At 43.8% G+C, this 16,281-nt stretch overlaps 1 protein-coding gene across 1 annotated transcript in view; it reads right to left on the bottom strand.

The window, feature by feature from the left end:
* Nucleotides 1–318: 318 nt before the first annotated feature.
* Nucleotides 319–16,281, bottom strand: part of LOC122191915 (serine/threonine-protein kinase PAK 3) — a 30,026-nt gene continuing 14,063 nt past the window's right edge. The window contains exons 6-14 of the mRNA XM_042892319.1: nt 15,249–15,411; nt 11,038–11,101; nt 7,400–7,448; nt 5,089–5,201; nt 3,915–4,032; nt 3,010–3,109; nt 2,431–2,627; nt 1,402–1,539; nt 319–611 (exon numbers count right to left, since the gene is read on the bottom strand). Coding sequence (XP_042748253.1) covers nt 522–611; nt 1,402–1,539; nt 2,431–2,627; nt 3,010–3,109; nt 3,915–4,032; nt 5,089–5,201; nt 7,400–7,448; nt 11,038–11,101; nt 15,249–15,411 — 1,032 coding nt within the window. The 3' untranslated portion in view covers nt 319–521. The remainder of the gene's footprint in view (nt 612–1,401; nt 1,540–2,430; nt 2,628–3,009; nt 3,110–3,914; nt 4,033–5,088; nt 5,202–7,399; nt 7,449–11,037; nt 11,102–15,248; nt 15,412–16,281) is intronic.

Genomic DNA, 16,281 nt, shown 5'->3' with positions numbered 1-16,281 from the left:
GAAGTGTAATGACTAGGCAAATACCAGTGAGTGGGCTGTATTCTAAAGGCAGTATAATCTGGAGTTATAAATTAAGACCCTTCTCCAATTCCAAACCGTACAAGAAAAACCCCAAAACATAAAAGGGACTTTGCATCTTTAAGAAACAACTGACAATTTAAAAGTGAATGTACAGCTTATTCACAGGGTGAGAAGGAAGGGAATCTTCCAACTGAATTTGCTTTACCTTGGAAATGGCTGAGGCAGCAAAGCATTTTCTGTCATTACCTCTGTCTTAAGCCCTGTTTCATCTTAAAAATAAATTAAGGAGCCAGAAAGCAGGAAGAAGACGTAAGTTTTTACTCCTTGAGGGACTGGAGAACAGCTGTTCTCCACTCCTACCACCATGACTGCGACTGTTGGTCTGTCCATCCATCCATCCGTCCGTCCGTCCTGCAGCAGAAGAGTTGAGGTTCTATAGAGTTTTTTTTCTCAGTCCTGCTCTGGAGTGAGCTGGCACGGGAGAATACCAGCCCAAAGCACTAGCGGCTGCTGTTCTTAATCGCTTCCTTTGCTGCAATGATCAGAGGAGTCAGGCTGGAGAGGGGCTTGGCTAATTTTAAAAATGGATGCTGCCCAAAGGAAAGAGAGAAATAAAACGTTACCTTCCAAAGTCAGTTACAGGCTCAAGAAGTATTTTTCTATTCACTAGGGATACACAGGACTGTGGAGACCTTCTTTGCAAGAGCAAGATCAAGACCACCTGATGAGCATGAATTTGTACAAGTCTATGGGGCTTCATGAAATGCAACCTAGGGTCCCAAAGGACCTGACTGGTATGATTGCCAAGCTACTTTCCACCATATTCGAAAAGTCATGGCTGGCTACTTGCTGTCCTAAGAGCCTAGTTCCTTTCATGGAACTTCAAATACTTAGCTTTCTTTTTTTCTTTCTCCTTTTTCTAAAGACACAGGCTATTTTAGTTGTCCAGGAATACTGGGAACATAAGCCATTTCTGAGGGAACTCCAATACCACTAGAAGTTGTGAAAGCTACTGAGGTCCAACTTTCAGGCACCGAGATTGGAGTAAGGAGACAACCTGCCCCTCCTTGTGCCCAGCTGACACTCACAGCACAGACACTCCATGCTGCAAAACTGTCTACCAGTTTATGCCTGCCACAAAACCTGGCAGTAAAACAGTAGCAGTTCTCACCTACCCAGCTATGCCAGGCATAGACATAGACAGTGAGTAACAAGTCCCACTTAGCTGTCCTTATCTCAGTGGCAGAAGCCCTCAGAAGTGGGGCAGGATGGATAAGCCTGAGTACTCTCACCATTGGCCCCCCTGACATTCACTTATTAACTGATGAGAATGCCATTACATATTGCACCCACTTTACTTGCAGCCACTTCCCATGTCACCTGCAAAAGCTCCTTGGCAGACCCTCGCCTGTCCACATCCATCTCCAGGCAACAGTTCAGAAAGTCACGAAACACAGCAGAGAGTCTCTCAGGGTTCTGCAGCTCTGGTGTCCCATTTGTAGCTATCAGATACAGTGCCTAGGAAAAACAGAAATGCAAGACTCCACCTGTTTCCAAGAAGACCCAGGAACATTTTTTCAGAAAGAACACAAGACTGAAGTTTGTATGTTTACCATTTGCATTTCTTAAGTAGCATGGCCAGGTAGCTGTTTGTAGCTTTTGTTTGTTCTTTCAGTCTGTATCATAGAGTTTGGGTGCCAGATGGAGTGCATCCTTGCTACTGTGAGCATAACTAAAGCTCCTGCTGCATACCAGTTCTAGCCTTACTAAAAATCATGTATATATGTAGGTCCAAGATTAATTTCCTCAAATTCCTGTCTCCCATCAGGAATTAACTGTGTAGCATTTCTCTGTTTATCCGTTATCAGTGTTTTCCTTAGTATACATTCCTCCCCTATTACAGCTTCATTTTAAGAGCTGGGATAAATTTGAAAACTTCAAAATAAAAATTCATTTATTTATTGCAAGTATCCATGCATTTTAGAAAATCATTGGTAATACAAATTATAGCATTACAATAACCAATGACACTTCCTGAAAGGATGAGGTAACCAATCTACACTGACCTGTGCTTGAAAATACTTCTGCCTGCAGATATAGTTGAAACTCTTTTCATACAGATTCATCAGTGGAGAAATTTGCCACAGAAAAATCCTTGTCGGAGATGGAGCTAACAGAGATTTCACAAACTGCCTGAGAAATTCTGCATCATTAACATAAAAGCCAAGGGATTTCTGAACTGGCTCCACGTTACTGGTCTGTTAGGGTTCCCTCATGTTGATGTGCTCCAGTGATGTTCTTACAGGCTGTCCTTGTTGGAACCAGTCCAAGCTGACGTAACTGGGATTCTGTCTCTAAACATGGGACAGCTTAAGTAGGCAGTGGTGTCTGGTTCTATTTGTACCTTACCCTGAGAGGATTTTCATTAAGGTAAGGAGGTTCTCCTTCCACCATTTCTATTGCCATGATCCCAAGTGACCAGATGTCAACTTTGGGGCCATACGCTTTTCTTGTCACCACTTCCGGTGCCATCCAGTAAGGAGTCCCGACCATTGTGCTCCTTTTACTCTGCTCGGGGGTGATCTGAGCACAGAAGCCAAAATCAGCTGAGGACAAAAACAAGTGTTGTTAAAGCCATCTAGAAGTATGAAGCCAATGTATGAAGCCAAAGTATGAACCCACTTTATGCCTAAGAACGTCTTGTTGAATCTAGCTGGGAAAGTGGTCACGGCTGTTTACACTGCAGTGACTTTTATGCACTCAAGACTTCAGATGATAAACTCTGGTCTCTGGAAAGGGCATGCACAAATAAAGGACAGATATTACACCTTCCTCCTTTCCATATTTCTCTGTGTGTTGGAATTGAGCTCCTAGCTTGCAGCAGTGCTCAGTACACTATCACAGGCACTCCTTTGGGTAACTAGCAGTCAGTCAGATGCAGCCCTGCACCCCATCCTGGGAAAGCTGTGCTTGGCCAGGAATACCTACTCAATTTGACAGATCCATCCATTCCGAGAAGAATATTGTCGCTTTTTATGTCTCTGTGAATCACTTGGTTTGAATGAAGGAAATCCAGTGCTTGCAGGCACTGATAGATATAAAAAAAACACAAGGGTAAAAATTAATGACCTGAATTCATCACACAAGAAAGGAAATAGCTATAAAAGATTTAATTTCTAGCAGAACTGACAGTAATGGCAGAATATGGTGTTGTCAGGAGGAATAGCTTGCTGCTTCAACACTACTAGAATAATAACTTCCTAAATGAAGGCATGTTTACTTTGGAAAAAGAAACGTCAGTTATTGTTACTGACTGTCCCCTAAAAGCACAGACCAAACAACTGCTGTTAAAATGATGTGCCATTCTCATCCATTTGACAAACTACTATTTGCCAAAAAGAAAAAGTCATTTTCTTCAGGATGAAGCGGATCATTTTTGGGTGGAAGGCTGCATGACAAAGATTTTACTGTTACGTTCTACAGCGGATTTGGAAATAACATATTAGTCATTTTTCAGAGGCAAATACCATTTTGGGTGGAACGCCACCCTTTTAAGCTGAAGACTGTGATAAATGATTCTCTGTTTTTCTTTATTATTTTAAAATTCTGCCACCAGCATGTCTGCTTTTACAGGCAAGAAATGCAGTATGGACGTGCTCCAGATAAATGTTGGAAGAGGCAAAGCTGAGAACAGTAAAACTTAGAGAGCAGTGTAATTCCAAAGCACAGCGCAGTGATACTGGCAGGTAGTTCACTAAACACTCTGTTCTTCTCCCATGTTGAAAAAGCAACACAGAAACAAAGATCTGGACACAACATCACTCCTGTTCTTCGCACCTGCTTAAAAGTACCATTCTGTCCCAGTAATCAGAAGTGCAGTTGGGATCCCTTACCTCCCTACAGACAGCTGCTATCTGCCCTTCGTCCATACATGTCTCTGTAACAACATCAGTTAGAGAGCCTCCAGCCAAGTACTCCATAACCACCCAGAGCTCATCACCTACTAGGTAGCTGAAAGAAGACAACAGTAGAGTTCATTAAGATGAATGTGTGTAACTACATTGTCTTAGGAAAATCACCACAGTTATTTTTCTTACCAGCTCATTTTTAAATGAAGACAGAATAAAATGAATGGGCGTTCCTTCTAGGCCATGGAGTACTAGAAAATACTGAAATATGGTGCTAAAAAACTGTGCAGTCCAAATGAGAAAGGCAGATAAATAAAAAATTATACATCTTAGATGGCAAGCAAGTGAAAAACATAGTTTTTAGGTAAATGTTGAATCAGAATATAACAGATCACCTGGTTCATCATTGTAAAACACAGAAAAATTAAGAGTAAGACAACATATCTTTCATAGTAACCACAGCAGGGATGTGTGTACCACAGAGGACAGGGAATGGCCAACAGTTTGGAAAACCTTACATAAATACATTCAGAAATAGGGAAAACAGCCTAAAAACTGGCAAATTATGTGTGTCTGGAAACAAGAACCTAGTCTTTCTGGCACTCACAGCAATGGAAAACAGCCAGAAAAGCCAAAGAGCATAATTTCTATGGTGATATATTTGCATAATATGCAAAAATATGATCAACTTAAGAACAGGGAGGTAGTGGAGCTACAAGCAGTTGTGCTAGTAAGATAGGGTGGTCAAAGTGTTTGAAAATACTCTCAGAACAGCATATTCTATCTAAAAAGCACTTCTGTGCTGTACAGGTGACAGAACAGTGCCCAGAGAGGGTCGTGGATTCTCACTGGAGATCTTCAAAAGGTTCTGGATATGGGCCTGGGCACCCTGCTGTGCTGGCCCTGCTGGAGCAGGGGTGGGAGCAGCTGAACCCAGGGCTCCCTGCCAACCTCAACTAGTTTGGGCTTCTGTGGCATGCCAGGGATCAACATACAAAGACCAACCTTTTCCCACACACTTATTTGCACATACACACACACATATATGTATGCAAACATTTATAGAGGTCAGTTTTCTGTCAATGACCAAAGGCTTTTCTCAGTCTTTGACTTGAAGTATATAAATGAACATTTACGTGGGAATACCAGAATCACTTACCTGTCTAAATAGTTAACAATATTGGGGTTCTTATTTTCCCTCATGACCAGGATTTCATTAATAATTAGTTCCTTTTTGGGCTGTTGTTGGAGATTCATTTGCTTAATGGCCACCTAAAATGACGGTGAAAACAGTGCATTAACTCAAGTAGTCTGTTGCACAAGCCCAGAACCAACATGGAGCCAGCATTCTTGGAACAATGTATCAGGGCTGTGCAGAGGGTCTTGTTATTAGGCACTGCAAGTCAGTAACTTAGAACCCCCTATTTCTGTGCTTGCTTGGGTAACAGTTACAGGACACACAGTCATATGTGCCTTGCCTTATAAACCTGTGAAAGCCATCTTTAAACTATCAGTCACAAATCACAAAGGTCACTCTTTGCACTCACTCTTCTAAGATGGCCTCAATTTATTACCCCCATTGTTATTATTCATGCACATTTTGCAAGCAGCAAATGATTTTATTAACATGAAAATACGTAAAAAACTGTTGGAAATTCTTTAATAATTGTATGATTTCAAATGATTACATCAGCAATTGCTGTCACTCCTGACTTGAGATCATTAAGGTTACATACACGCACACACACGCGCACACACAAATTCTTGCACTTCCTAACTTCTTGGATTTTGATTTTGCATCTCAAAAACTGGTATTTTATGGGCACAGCTAGGGTTATGAGTATAGTCCATGGCTGCCAGACCACGTGCAGACCTCTAAGAGTGCTTACAAAGCATCCTTCTGTACAGAGAATCACTGGAGGTGGTGGAGCATCAGTGGAATCTCACAGTACCAGAGATCAGGTGTGCCTGCTGACAGCCCCGAGCAGCCTCTAAGACACTCCAGTTCCCCCACAGGGGATTTGTTCAGCCACCCCCATCTAATCCTGGCTCTTAACATGGAATGAGAACGACAACCCTCTCCCCCTGCTCTCATTTCTGATGTCAGACAGATTCTCCAACAGGATTTGTGCATCGTTTTCAAAAACCTCTAGCTTAGAAAAGGAAACAAATGTTAAGACATCACTTTAAATCAGCCACTATCCAGACTTATCCTAGTTAACACTGCTTTTCTTCAAGATCTGTTTCTTAACCCTTGGGCCCCCAACTTCCCCACAACCAGTCCTTCCCAGGCCGAGGCTGACGTCACCAGGCAGCATCAGGAGCTGTCACTGACCTCACACCCAAACACAACTTGTTGTTCAACAGAGATCGTTGCCCTTGACCCAAGTTTTCTCACTTTTCAACGTCAACCAGCTTAAGAATGTACAAAACAGAAGTGCATTCTAAATACGATTCCTCCTTAATGAGTTCTTTTATAATACTTTGAAGATTACACACACTATAGAAAAAAAGTGAAACAATATTACTGTCTGAATCAGTGCTCAAGATAAACAGGGAACAAATGACAGCAGCATCCATTAGCTAGTTGTTACATCCAAGTACCTAGCAATGAAAACAGTGTGCCCTTCTCTGAAGGACAACACTTCCCTCCTGGCATTATTTCTGGCAGTTCTTACAAATTCTGCCTGAAAGCAAGCAATGCAACACAATTTATTCCTCACAGCAACAGGGGAAACCGTGACCACCACTGGAGGTCCACAGTCACAGATCTTTCGGTTTTACAATTGGTGTTGCTAACTGACATGGTCAGGCCCAGAGGCAGTTTTTAGTACAGAGTTAAATTACACTCACAACATTCTCACTAAGAGCACAATGTCATCTGTGTTTGGGAACAAAGAAATTTGGAAAATTTCTAACCTAATACATTGGCACGGGCAACATTTTTTAACCAGGCCTGAAAGCTTGTTCAGATTTATTTACAGACATCTCTAAAAAATATTCATTGAGGGATGACAGACGTAACAGTACTGGGATGGGACCAACAACACCATGGAGAGCACCGACCTGTTCTGAAGACAAAGGAAGCACGTCGCTTAGGACCGCCCTTAGATGCTAAGGGTGAAGCATCAGCCCAGGCACTGAGTGCCCAGGGGCACCAGGACAACCCTCTCCAGGAACTCATGGGCACCTCTTCAATTGCTGATCAGCACCTCTGTGCAGTGGTTGCAGGACAGCAGACAGCCCAATAAGCATTCAGTTACAGAGGCAGAGAACCACAGTGCTACTGAAGGGCTTTCTCCAAAAAGCCGAAGACAGCAGCTGATGCACTTTGCAAGCTGACACCAGTCGCGCTGAGGAGGAACAGCCTGTGTGCTGCAGACCTACAGGCACCCTGAGAACCCATCCCCAGCTCCTGCCAGAGGGGAAAACACAGTGCTGCAAAATCAGCTGGGGCAGCTGGTGCTTACCTCTTGTCCTGTGGCAATGTCTATTGCTGTATAAACAGTTCCTGACGCCCTAGAAACAAAACAGCAACCAAAGAATGAGAAGTGGTTTTGTGCCTTGGAGTGAGAACAAGTCCTGACAGGACATCTCTGCTGCCTGCAGTGGTCCTACCCCTCCCTCGCTCATTCAGCCCTCCAGCAGCACACAGCACAGCCAGCCACCCTCCACCAGGAGGGGAATCTGAGATCAGTGTCCATTGTGATGAGGAAGGGCAGGTGCACATCTCCAATATACCTCCTGAGTTATTTTAGTTCAAAATTTAAGGAGGAAGTTGTTTTCACTTCCCCCCCCCCCGCCAAAAAAAAAACCGTGGAAAAAATTCCCGTGTTTTGCTTTCTTGTTATTTTTTTGTTGTTTATTTTTTTGCCCCACAAAATTTAACAAGAAATCTAGCTACACCTTCTTAGACTACTTATCTGAATTTATCTGCAAAATTGAGGCTTCTAGTCATCCTGAGAACCCAAACGCAGATGTCAGCCCTCTGAAGAAAGGATCTGGAGACAGCTTTCTTAGCATGCAAGGAAAAGTTCTCCAGCCCTCCTGACATCACAGCTGGAGCAGGTTAAGGTACATGACCTCCCACATAAAACCTGAGTGTGACCTAAAACAGGGGAACCTAATGCAGCTTCTCTTTGTCAAGAGCCATTCAGCAGCTGCTCTGTTAGGTGCACCAGACATGAAGTGTCTGCATTGTGCTTCCACAGCAGACTTAGGTGGTGGTGTAGAGCCACCAGAAATAGGTGACCTGCAGACCAGACAGTGCTATGCACTGCCTGCCATCTGCCTCTCATTAAGAGGTTCTTCCCCTGCAGTGCTAAGAAGGTCCATCATCAGAGGAAATCCCTTTGAGTTTATCAGACAGTGTGGCCTTCTAAACTCCACTGTTTCCTTTGGGTGTGTGCTGCCATCATTTAAGAAACCCATTGCTGCACAGGCAGCAAGGCTAGGGAGAGTCTGGAGATCTGAGAAGTGGGAATGTGTGTCCTAGTATCTGAAAACACAACATCAGTTTTCTCATTTTTGCCCCAGTGCCTGGTTTGTTTCTGTTTATTTCAGGCTGAAATATTTCTGAAAGCCTTACTTCAACCAGCAGCCCTGCACAGGCTGTTGGGAACAATGCTATCATTGGACATGCTATGTACTCTTTTAATATAAATGCAAATGCGTTTTTCTATGACTAATTGTTGAGATTAATCCAATTTGTTTTCACAAAAAGCCAACACCATTTATTTAGATTTTCTAACACCGTGCTGTACCTCCTGAGTACAGTCCTGTCAGGATTTATTTAAAAACAGTTACTTAAATGAGGATGCCTTTTGGTATGCTGCAGGCCATCTGTGAAGAGCTCAGATAAAGGGGAGGAATTTAAGTGAGGCTGTGAATTAACTGCAAAGGCTCTGTGACTCTGCATTAGGGACTTCTGCTTCGAAGCAGCTGTAATTTCTGATCTGTATCTAACTTTAAAACTCTTCTGTGGAATCTTCAGTTTAATGCAGTCAGGCAAGTACCAGAACCTACCATGAGATCTGCTTCACTAAGATGCAGTGAAATACAAACTGCTAAAGCCTACAAACAAACCAGCCACCAGAAACCAGACTGCTCGTGGCTCCGTCCTGCTTCTGTCTTTCCTAGCTAAGCACAGCTGGAGCAAACACAGCCCCTTTATCAAGCACCACTTAACGAAGTTCCCTCCAGTGTCAGCAGCACCTTCAGTCCTAAACTGGACTCAAATTACAAAGAAGAGATTCAGCACTGAATCAGACTTGTGCTTCAGCTGGCTGCTGTTCACTGAACGAGGCTAAAAAAACCATCCCATTGTTTGTTTGCTTACCAAGGCATGGAGCCACGAGGCACTACGGGCTGCTCAGTTCACTTTTCCCAGTGTAAGAATCTGCTCCTAACCACACCTCAGTTATCAACCTTGCACCCGCTCAGTGCTGCTACTGAAAAGCTGCTCACTTCCCTGCAGTGTAACACTGAGGGCCTAAATGCCAGCCCAACTCCTTTACGGACTGTGGGACGAAGTACATTACTGAGTGCAGCCGCTGTTCTACTATCAAGAAGAAAAGCTATCTTAATTTAAATTATAAAAGCTACAGCAAGTCTTAAATAAAACCTTCATGCACAGCTGAAGTCCGAGAACAGGTGTTAAAACAGTCCCACATTCATGTGTTCACTGCAATACCAATGAAGGTCTGAAAGATAGCCAGCACAGGTCTAGCTATCCGCCAGGACTGCTGTTTCCATCTAACTCAACCCACAGCACTACCACAGCACACCAGCCCCCCTGTAAGAAGGGTATGCAACTTTCTGGCTGCACAACATCCCAGAGGAAACCTATCTCGATGTCCTTTCAGGGCCACTTGCCTTTCCACCAGTTGCTGAGGCACTTTTGTACAACCTCACTCCTAGCAGTGTCAAAACAAGACAGTGAGGACGACGGTCATTTTGTGACTGACAACAAGAATCTGTTCACACGTTTATTCTGAATCTCACTTCTTCAGCTGACACTTATCTTTGGATACTGGCATGGCTCTGAGTGTCCAGTGATATTTTTCCAAGTGATAATAAGAACCAAAACTCAGGTAGGAAGCAATCCAGAATCTCAGAAAGGGTTTTATGCAGTGAATGGAGAAGAAACACCTCCCCAGAAGTGTCCTATCAAATCAGATTTATCTACTGAAAAGCCTGCCAGAAAAAGAGCATGAGTGTGCCTGACTTTTTTCAGTATGTATCAGCTGTAGGTCAGCAACTCTGAGATCAAACCTCACTGTGAAGGCAGAATGACACCTCCTGATGTCAGCAAGCAGCATTCTGCCATGCACAGGCAACAGCATGCTCCTGGTCTGACAGAAATGGCATTACATGGAGTTACAACACAGCCAAGGAAGAAAACCTGGATCAAGCAGGGAATCTGCCAATATTTGAAATGTGTCTCAGATATCTAGCTTGGGTGTTTCTCTTGTTCTTGCCTCCTCACATAGGCAGCATTGCAGATCAGTCCCAATTACAGTAAGTAAGGTTTCCAAAGAGAACAGCTCAGCAGATCATTTTTGATAGAGTCCCAAATCCTGCAGGATCTCAGCAGTGATCCATCAGGCAGGCAGTGAGTTTCCATGTGAAGTACACTGCACATCTACACCATCCTTACTACTGATTGTTTTTGTTTTTGTTTGTGTCTGTTTCAGTTTCTAAACTGGGTGGTTATTTGCTCAGTCAGAGTATTTTTATTAGTACTGTATTTTAAAGAGTTATTGAGAGCTTTTATTCAGCTGACAAGTATCATTTGGTAAGTTGTTCCCTCACACAAGGAAGCAGATTTTTTTTGTCCTTTCCCTAGTGTGGATTTATTATTCTAAAAGACGTATGCTGCACACTTGAGGGACAGCAGATTCCCAGTCCCATTCCTTGCTGCAGCAGCAGCAAGGGGTCTTTGACAATTCCTTCTGGCCACAGTTAAAATACTGGTAAGAAGCAAGAGGCTGGAGAATCCTAACCCAGTGTCTGAGCGCGCTGGAGCTTGCCCTGGTTCCCACTTTGCTATTAGAGCAGCAAAATGCCCAGCCCATGTCTGTGTATAAGTTACCATGACTGGACTTACCCTTGGCCAATTTTTTCAAATCGAGTGTATTTCTTCTTAGGGTCTCCCACACTCACAATGCTCCCTGAAAGAAAGAAAAGATAAAAGATGTTCACTTGAAAATGGAGATACCACCTTCAGACAGATCAGAAATGCAGCCACACTGCACAGGGCTGCCAGCTGCATGTGGGCTGTTGGGTAACAACAGCAAAGCAGGCAGCAGCACAGGCAGCCCCACAGAAACTGGCTTCCTACAGTCCTTCAGAGATTGCTCTGTGTGACAGAGAACTGACAGCACAGAAGAAAACTGATAGGAGATGGAAATCAGAAATGAGCAAGTATCAGTGCAAGTGCTTCTCTGTTTACAAACACTGATGAGATCTGAAATAACAGAGCCTTGCTTCCTTATAGACAAATACTCTCTGATTCTACAGAAGGTTTAATGTTCTCAAAGATTAAATGCCCCTAGGGTTCTGGAACCAATTGTTATAAACAGATGTCACTGTTAGAATAGAAAGCCTACAGTATAGTTTTTCCAGGTAGAAATCTTCTCAGCTTTTCAGTCATTTGCCAAAATTTTGGTCCCACCCTTTAAAAAAAAAGTACATCTTGTAACATTATTTTTTAGAAACTATGATCCTCATAATTGATTATTGGGTTAAGTTACAAAGGAGACCTTGCTTGTGCCGTTCTAACAGCTGCACTCCTTTCCTTCACTCTGATCCAGGCAACAAGCATCTTGTCTGACTCGGCCGTGCACAAATGCTGATCTTCACCATTAGGAGAGCCATGCTGCGTAAGGAGACCAGCAGTACTCCTCAGGAGCTGGCACTACAAGGACAGCTGCACCAACTAGATGCTGTGGTTGCACCAGGGCAGGTGCAGGATGCACAAAGCAGGGCAGGTGGGCTGCTGCCAGGGGCATGGGGCAGCCGAGGTCCAGAAGCAGTCTGGAGCACGTGTGCCACTGAAGGCACAACAACAACATGCACAGCTTGCTGGTTTCCTGCCCACTCAGAGATGTAGGCAGTGGGAAGGAGAGAATGCAGTAATTAGGATACTATGCTTGTACCAAGTGAAAGAGCCAAAATCTGATAAACTCAAACAAATCCGAAGGAGTAATTCAAAAACACTATTGTTTTTTCTGGTCCAGTAGTTGCCAAAAATACAAATGGCAACACCTAAGCTGATGACCAAATGGAAATTCAAAACGAAAAGGAAAATAAAAACGGCATCAAGGCCATGCAAGAGAAGACAATTGTTTTTTCTTTATAATCAGCACAATGTAACCCACATCCTTCGGGTGCAACTGCATTGCTTCTTCCACCTCAGTTACACTGACCTCAGTGTTGGGTTCCTTACTGCAGCTGAAGCACTCCTCAGAACAGGGTGCTCACAGACACAAGTGCTGCAGCAGAGGCAGGGATGTGCTGCTGCCCCTGCACACGACCTCCTCCTCACCTCCAACAGTCACAGCACCACCAGCTCTGTGTGGGCACCAGCAGCTGACCTGGGCTGTGCCATCCTTCCCAATAGGCAACCTATGCAGCGAGAGCTCACCCAGTGCCACCTTCCTGGTCTGCACCACAACCAAGGTGGGACTCACCAAAACGTGCAACAGAAGGTGAAGCTTTTAGTCTGCTGCACAAAAATGGGCCCTCTCAGTGAACTCTCTCTTCAGCCAAGAGGAATATGATCAGGGGATTCTGGGTCCCCTTTCTCTAACCAAAGGCAGGTAATAGGAAAAACCCTGTGTTGTCAGTGTCTGGTGAGGTGCTATTCTCAGCTAATGAATGGAACTGCTTCCCCATCAGGACCAAGAGCAGAAGTTCATGGAGGTTTGTGTTAGAAAAGAATACAGAAAAAAAGACTGAAAAAAAAAAGACATTTTGAATAACCATTTTCCAAACTTACTACCGATTTTGCAGCTCAAACTTCTGCAGTTCAAAACCTGAGCGGCTGCTTCTGCCTGTTAATTGTGGCTGATTTCCTGTGACAGAGCCAACGTCTGTCCAATAGCACAGCACTGAAAGCAGCAGCCTGACTGTGTGCAGCTCCAGCTCAGAGGAGCGCTCCCTGTGCTGGACCAAGACTAACACACTGACTACTGTGAGGTCTTTAAGAACTTTCTTTTATCAAGTCCTAAATTAAATGGATAAGAAAGCACAATTTGGCCACTTCTGTTTTATAACTGCAGCAGAACATATTCATGATTTCATTACAGAGAGTTTTGTTTGATCTTATCTCAATATTACAGGCTTTACTCCCTAGGAAAACATGTAATGAAATTGTCTCTACAAAAGCCCAGCTTATTTCAAGCAGAGAAGAATTAGGAAAGCAATTTAAGATAAAAGAAGGCAGGGGACACCTTCATAAAAGAAGCATGAAATCAATTGCAGAGGAAGCCGGCAAGGTGAAGAGGTGCTGTGAGTTCAAAAGCAAACAAAAACCAACACAACACACATGCTTCGATGTAATCAGCCCAGGACTACTGCAAACAAGCACTGGCCACAATTTCAGATAGCTTCATGAAAGCAAAGAAAGATTTTCACTGCCCACATCTCAGTTTGCCCAAGGCAGATCTTCAGACCTTGTTCAACAATCAAGTTCTTAAGAAAAAAAAATGAACTATGAGAGCACATAACACTTCAGAGGCATAACGTGCAGTAACTTAAGGGCTCAGCCTCCATTTGAGGTCCACAAGTGTCAATAAATAATACGCATGCTTACACTCAAGTATGCACGTGCCTGCAGATCTCATGGCAGAAGCCTGCCTCAAACAGCCTCAGGTGAAGAAGCTATATTCTCTCCCCTTATAAGCTGACATACCTGCAGGTGAACCTCCTGCTCTGGAATAAACACCTTAATTCTTTAATTATCTCCCCAGCCAAAGCCATGGAACTTGTCCCGCCACCGCCCCCTACCGGCAGTGACATCCAGTCCTACGCAGTCCTGCAGGCACAAACACCCCAACACCAGCAGCACTCACAGCTAGGAAAGGCTTCAGCCTCTGCAGTGACATGCACCATTGGTGGCAGGGAAGGAATGTGTGACACCACGGTTGGCTTTCGCAGCAATTAGCCTCCGAAGGATTACTGGGAAGAAGCCTGGGCATAATATTAACAGCTTTGAGATAAACACAGAGGGCAGGAGTCAATCCACTGACTGTGCTACCAGGTAGCAGGAGACACAGAATGAGCTAAGGTATCTTAAGAACCCAACAGGTTACTGTCTGATAACACAGAGCTGCAAGCTAGTATGTGCAAGAAGCTGATTAAATGGGTTGTGCTATAGAATCACTAAGAGCTTCATGTGTTTACATGATCCATGGAGGGCTTTAGGGACAACAGCTAGGATTCCAGTAGTAACTCACTGGGAATTAGCTATGTCACAGTGCCACAAAAATTGAGGAATACACAGTGGGTACGCAGGAGGCTATAGCTCCTGAGAAACACCTGCAATGCAGTTTTACCTGGTCAGGTCACATGTGTGCCTCGTTGAAGCATCTTTATAAGTATAAAGCTAAGAAATAAAATAAGGATTGCTATAAAAAGTATTTTCTTCTGGGGTACACTGAAAACATCTGTTCTTCTCTACCCACGGTTCCTTCAAAGGAGTCCTCTGACTAAATGGGAATTCTTCTAACAGGAAGCTCAGAAACGATGGTAGAAATGATGGTAACCCCAGTAACTACATCACTAGAACATCCTGGGGAGGAGACCCAATGGAGGCTGAAGGAATCTGCTTCATTCTGTAACTGTCTACAGGTTAACAAACAAACAAAAGCAACAACCAACAACACACACACACAAAAAAAAAAAAAAACAAAAAAAAAACAAATCCAAGAAATTTCTGCAAAATACATTGGCTCTCATGACTGGGGAGAAGTCAGGAATTTAAGATAATTTAGGAAGCCAAATATTCTTTTAACTTTGGGCATTAGCACACTGGAGTTCACTAGGACATTCACTAGGCCACAGCCTTCTGCTGAAGCAGAAATAATCTCCTCTTTAGCCTTCAGCACAGACAGAAGCTCAGGCAAATCCAACTCAGTCAGAGCTGCCCCTGGAGGCAGAAGGAATGCCCACAGTGTTCTCCCACTCCCTACAGGCACAGTAACAGTTTGAGTTGTGAGACCCAGTGGTACTGAACTGGAGATGAACGCTTCTCCACGTACTTGAGATATGCACACAGGACGCTGCTTTACCAAACAGGAAATACAGAATACATACTCAGTTTCTCTAGGATCTCCTCATCTGTCATCTTGGATTTTTTCCGCTGCCGGTCTGTGTTTCTGTACAAAGTGTTTGTGTTGGAGTTTTCAGGCTGGGGAGTGGTGGCTTCTTTAGCTGGTGCTGGTGCAGCGACAGGTTCGATTACGGAGCGCGTGTAGATCTGTGACAATGAATAGTTCATGTCAAAAAGGTGACCTGCAGAGGTGCCCTGAAACTGTATTTCAAACAGAGGTGCCAGAAGATGCTACCCGCCACATCCAGGGCTTCAAACGTTCATTTTCACTCTCCGCTTCTCCAAGTGGATAAGGAAAAACAAAGGCTAGCTTTATACAAGTTCAGGGTCAGGGCTCAATTTTCATTTATTTTCTGGAAGGTGACAAATGGTTAATTTACTGTGTTGACAGACTAGAGATAAAGATGTATTGGGGTCTGAGAGCCTTGTTCCCTTCTGCTCATCTGTTTATGTGGGATACAAAATGACTGATCTAATGGAACTCTTAAAAACTTCAGGGATGGCACCAGCATAGCACTGAAGGCAACAGTTTTGCAACAGAAATACTCAGCATTAGGAGTGGTTTCATCAGTTAGGACAGGTGCCTGAACAGAAACAGAGCATTTCCCTTTTCTCATCGCAACTAATCTCAACTGCTCAACTAACTTCTCATTGGTGATCTCAAGTTTTAAGTTCCACTAGGAACTGCATTCCAGTCCTTTAGACTTCTGCCTGCTCTTTACAATGCACACCTGGGTAGGATGCTTCTCACCAAACTTCTGTCATGCAAGAGTGCAACCCTAAGCAGTTTATTTAACTCCTTACATGTGGAGAGGGAGGGGTACCTCCAGGGGACAGTTCTACACATCCCACAGGAGTGTGAAAGGCACCTGATGACTGCTCTCCCTACACAGGTCCTGTGGACCAACTTGTGCACTGTTACAGCAGTAGCACTGAACGACACAGTGCTACCTCTTATCTGACACTAAGATAAAATTCACTGTTTTAATCAGCATCACAGGAAACTCCCAACTAGAC

The sequence above is a fragment of the Lagopus leucura genome, unplaced genomic scaffold (genome assembly GCF_019238085.1).
Source record: "Lagopus leucura isolate 7727_CA_CO unplaced genomic scaffold, USGS_WTPT01 97-20_obj-0_obj, whole genome shotgun sequence".
NCBI classification, from domain to species: domain Eukaryota; kingdom Metazoa; phylum Chordata; class Aves; order Galliformes; family Phasianidae; genus Lagopus; species Lagopus leucura.
The sequence above is the reverse complement of the archived record's forward strand: the minus strand, read 5'-3'. Positions and strand labels throughout refer to the sequence as shown.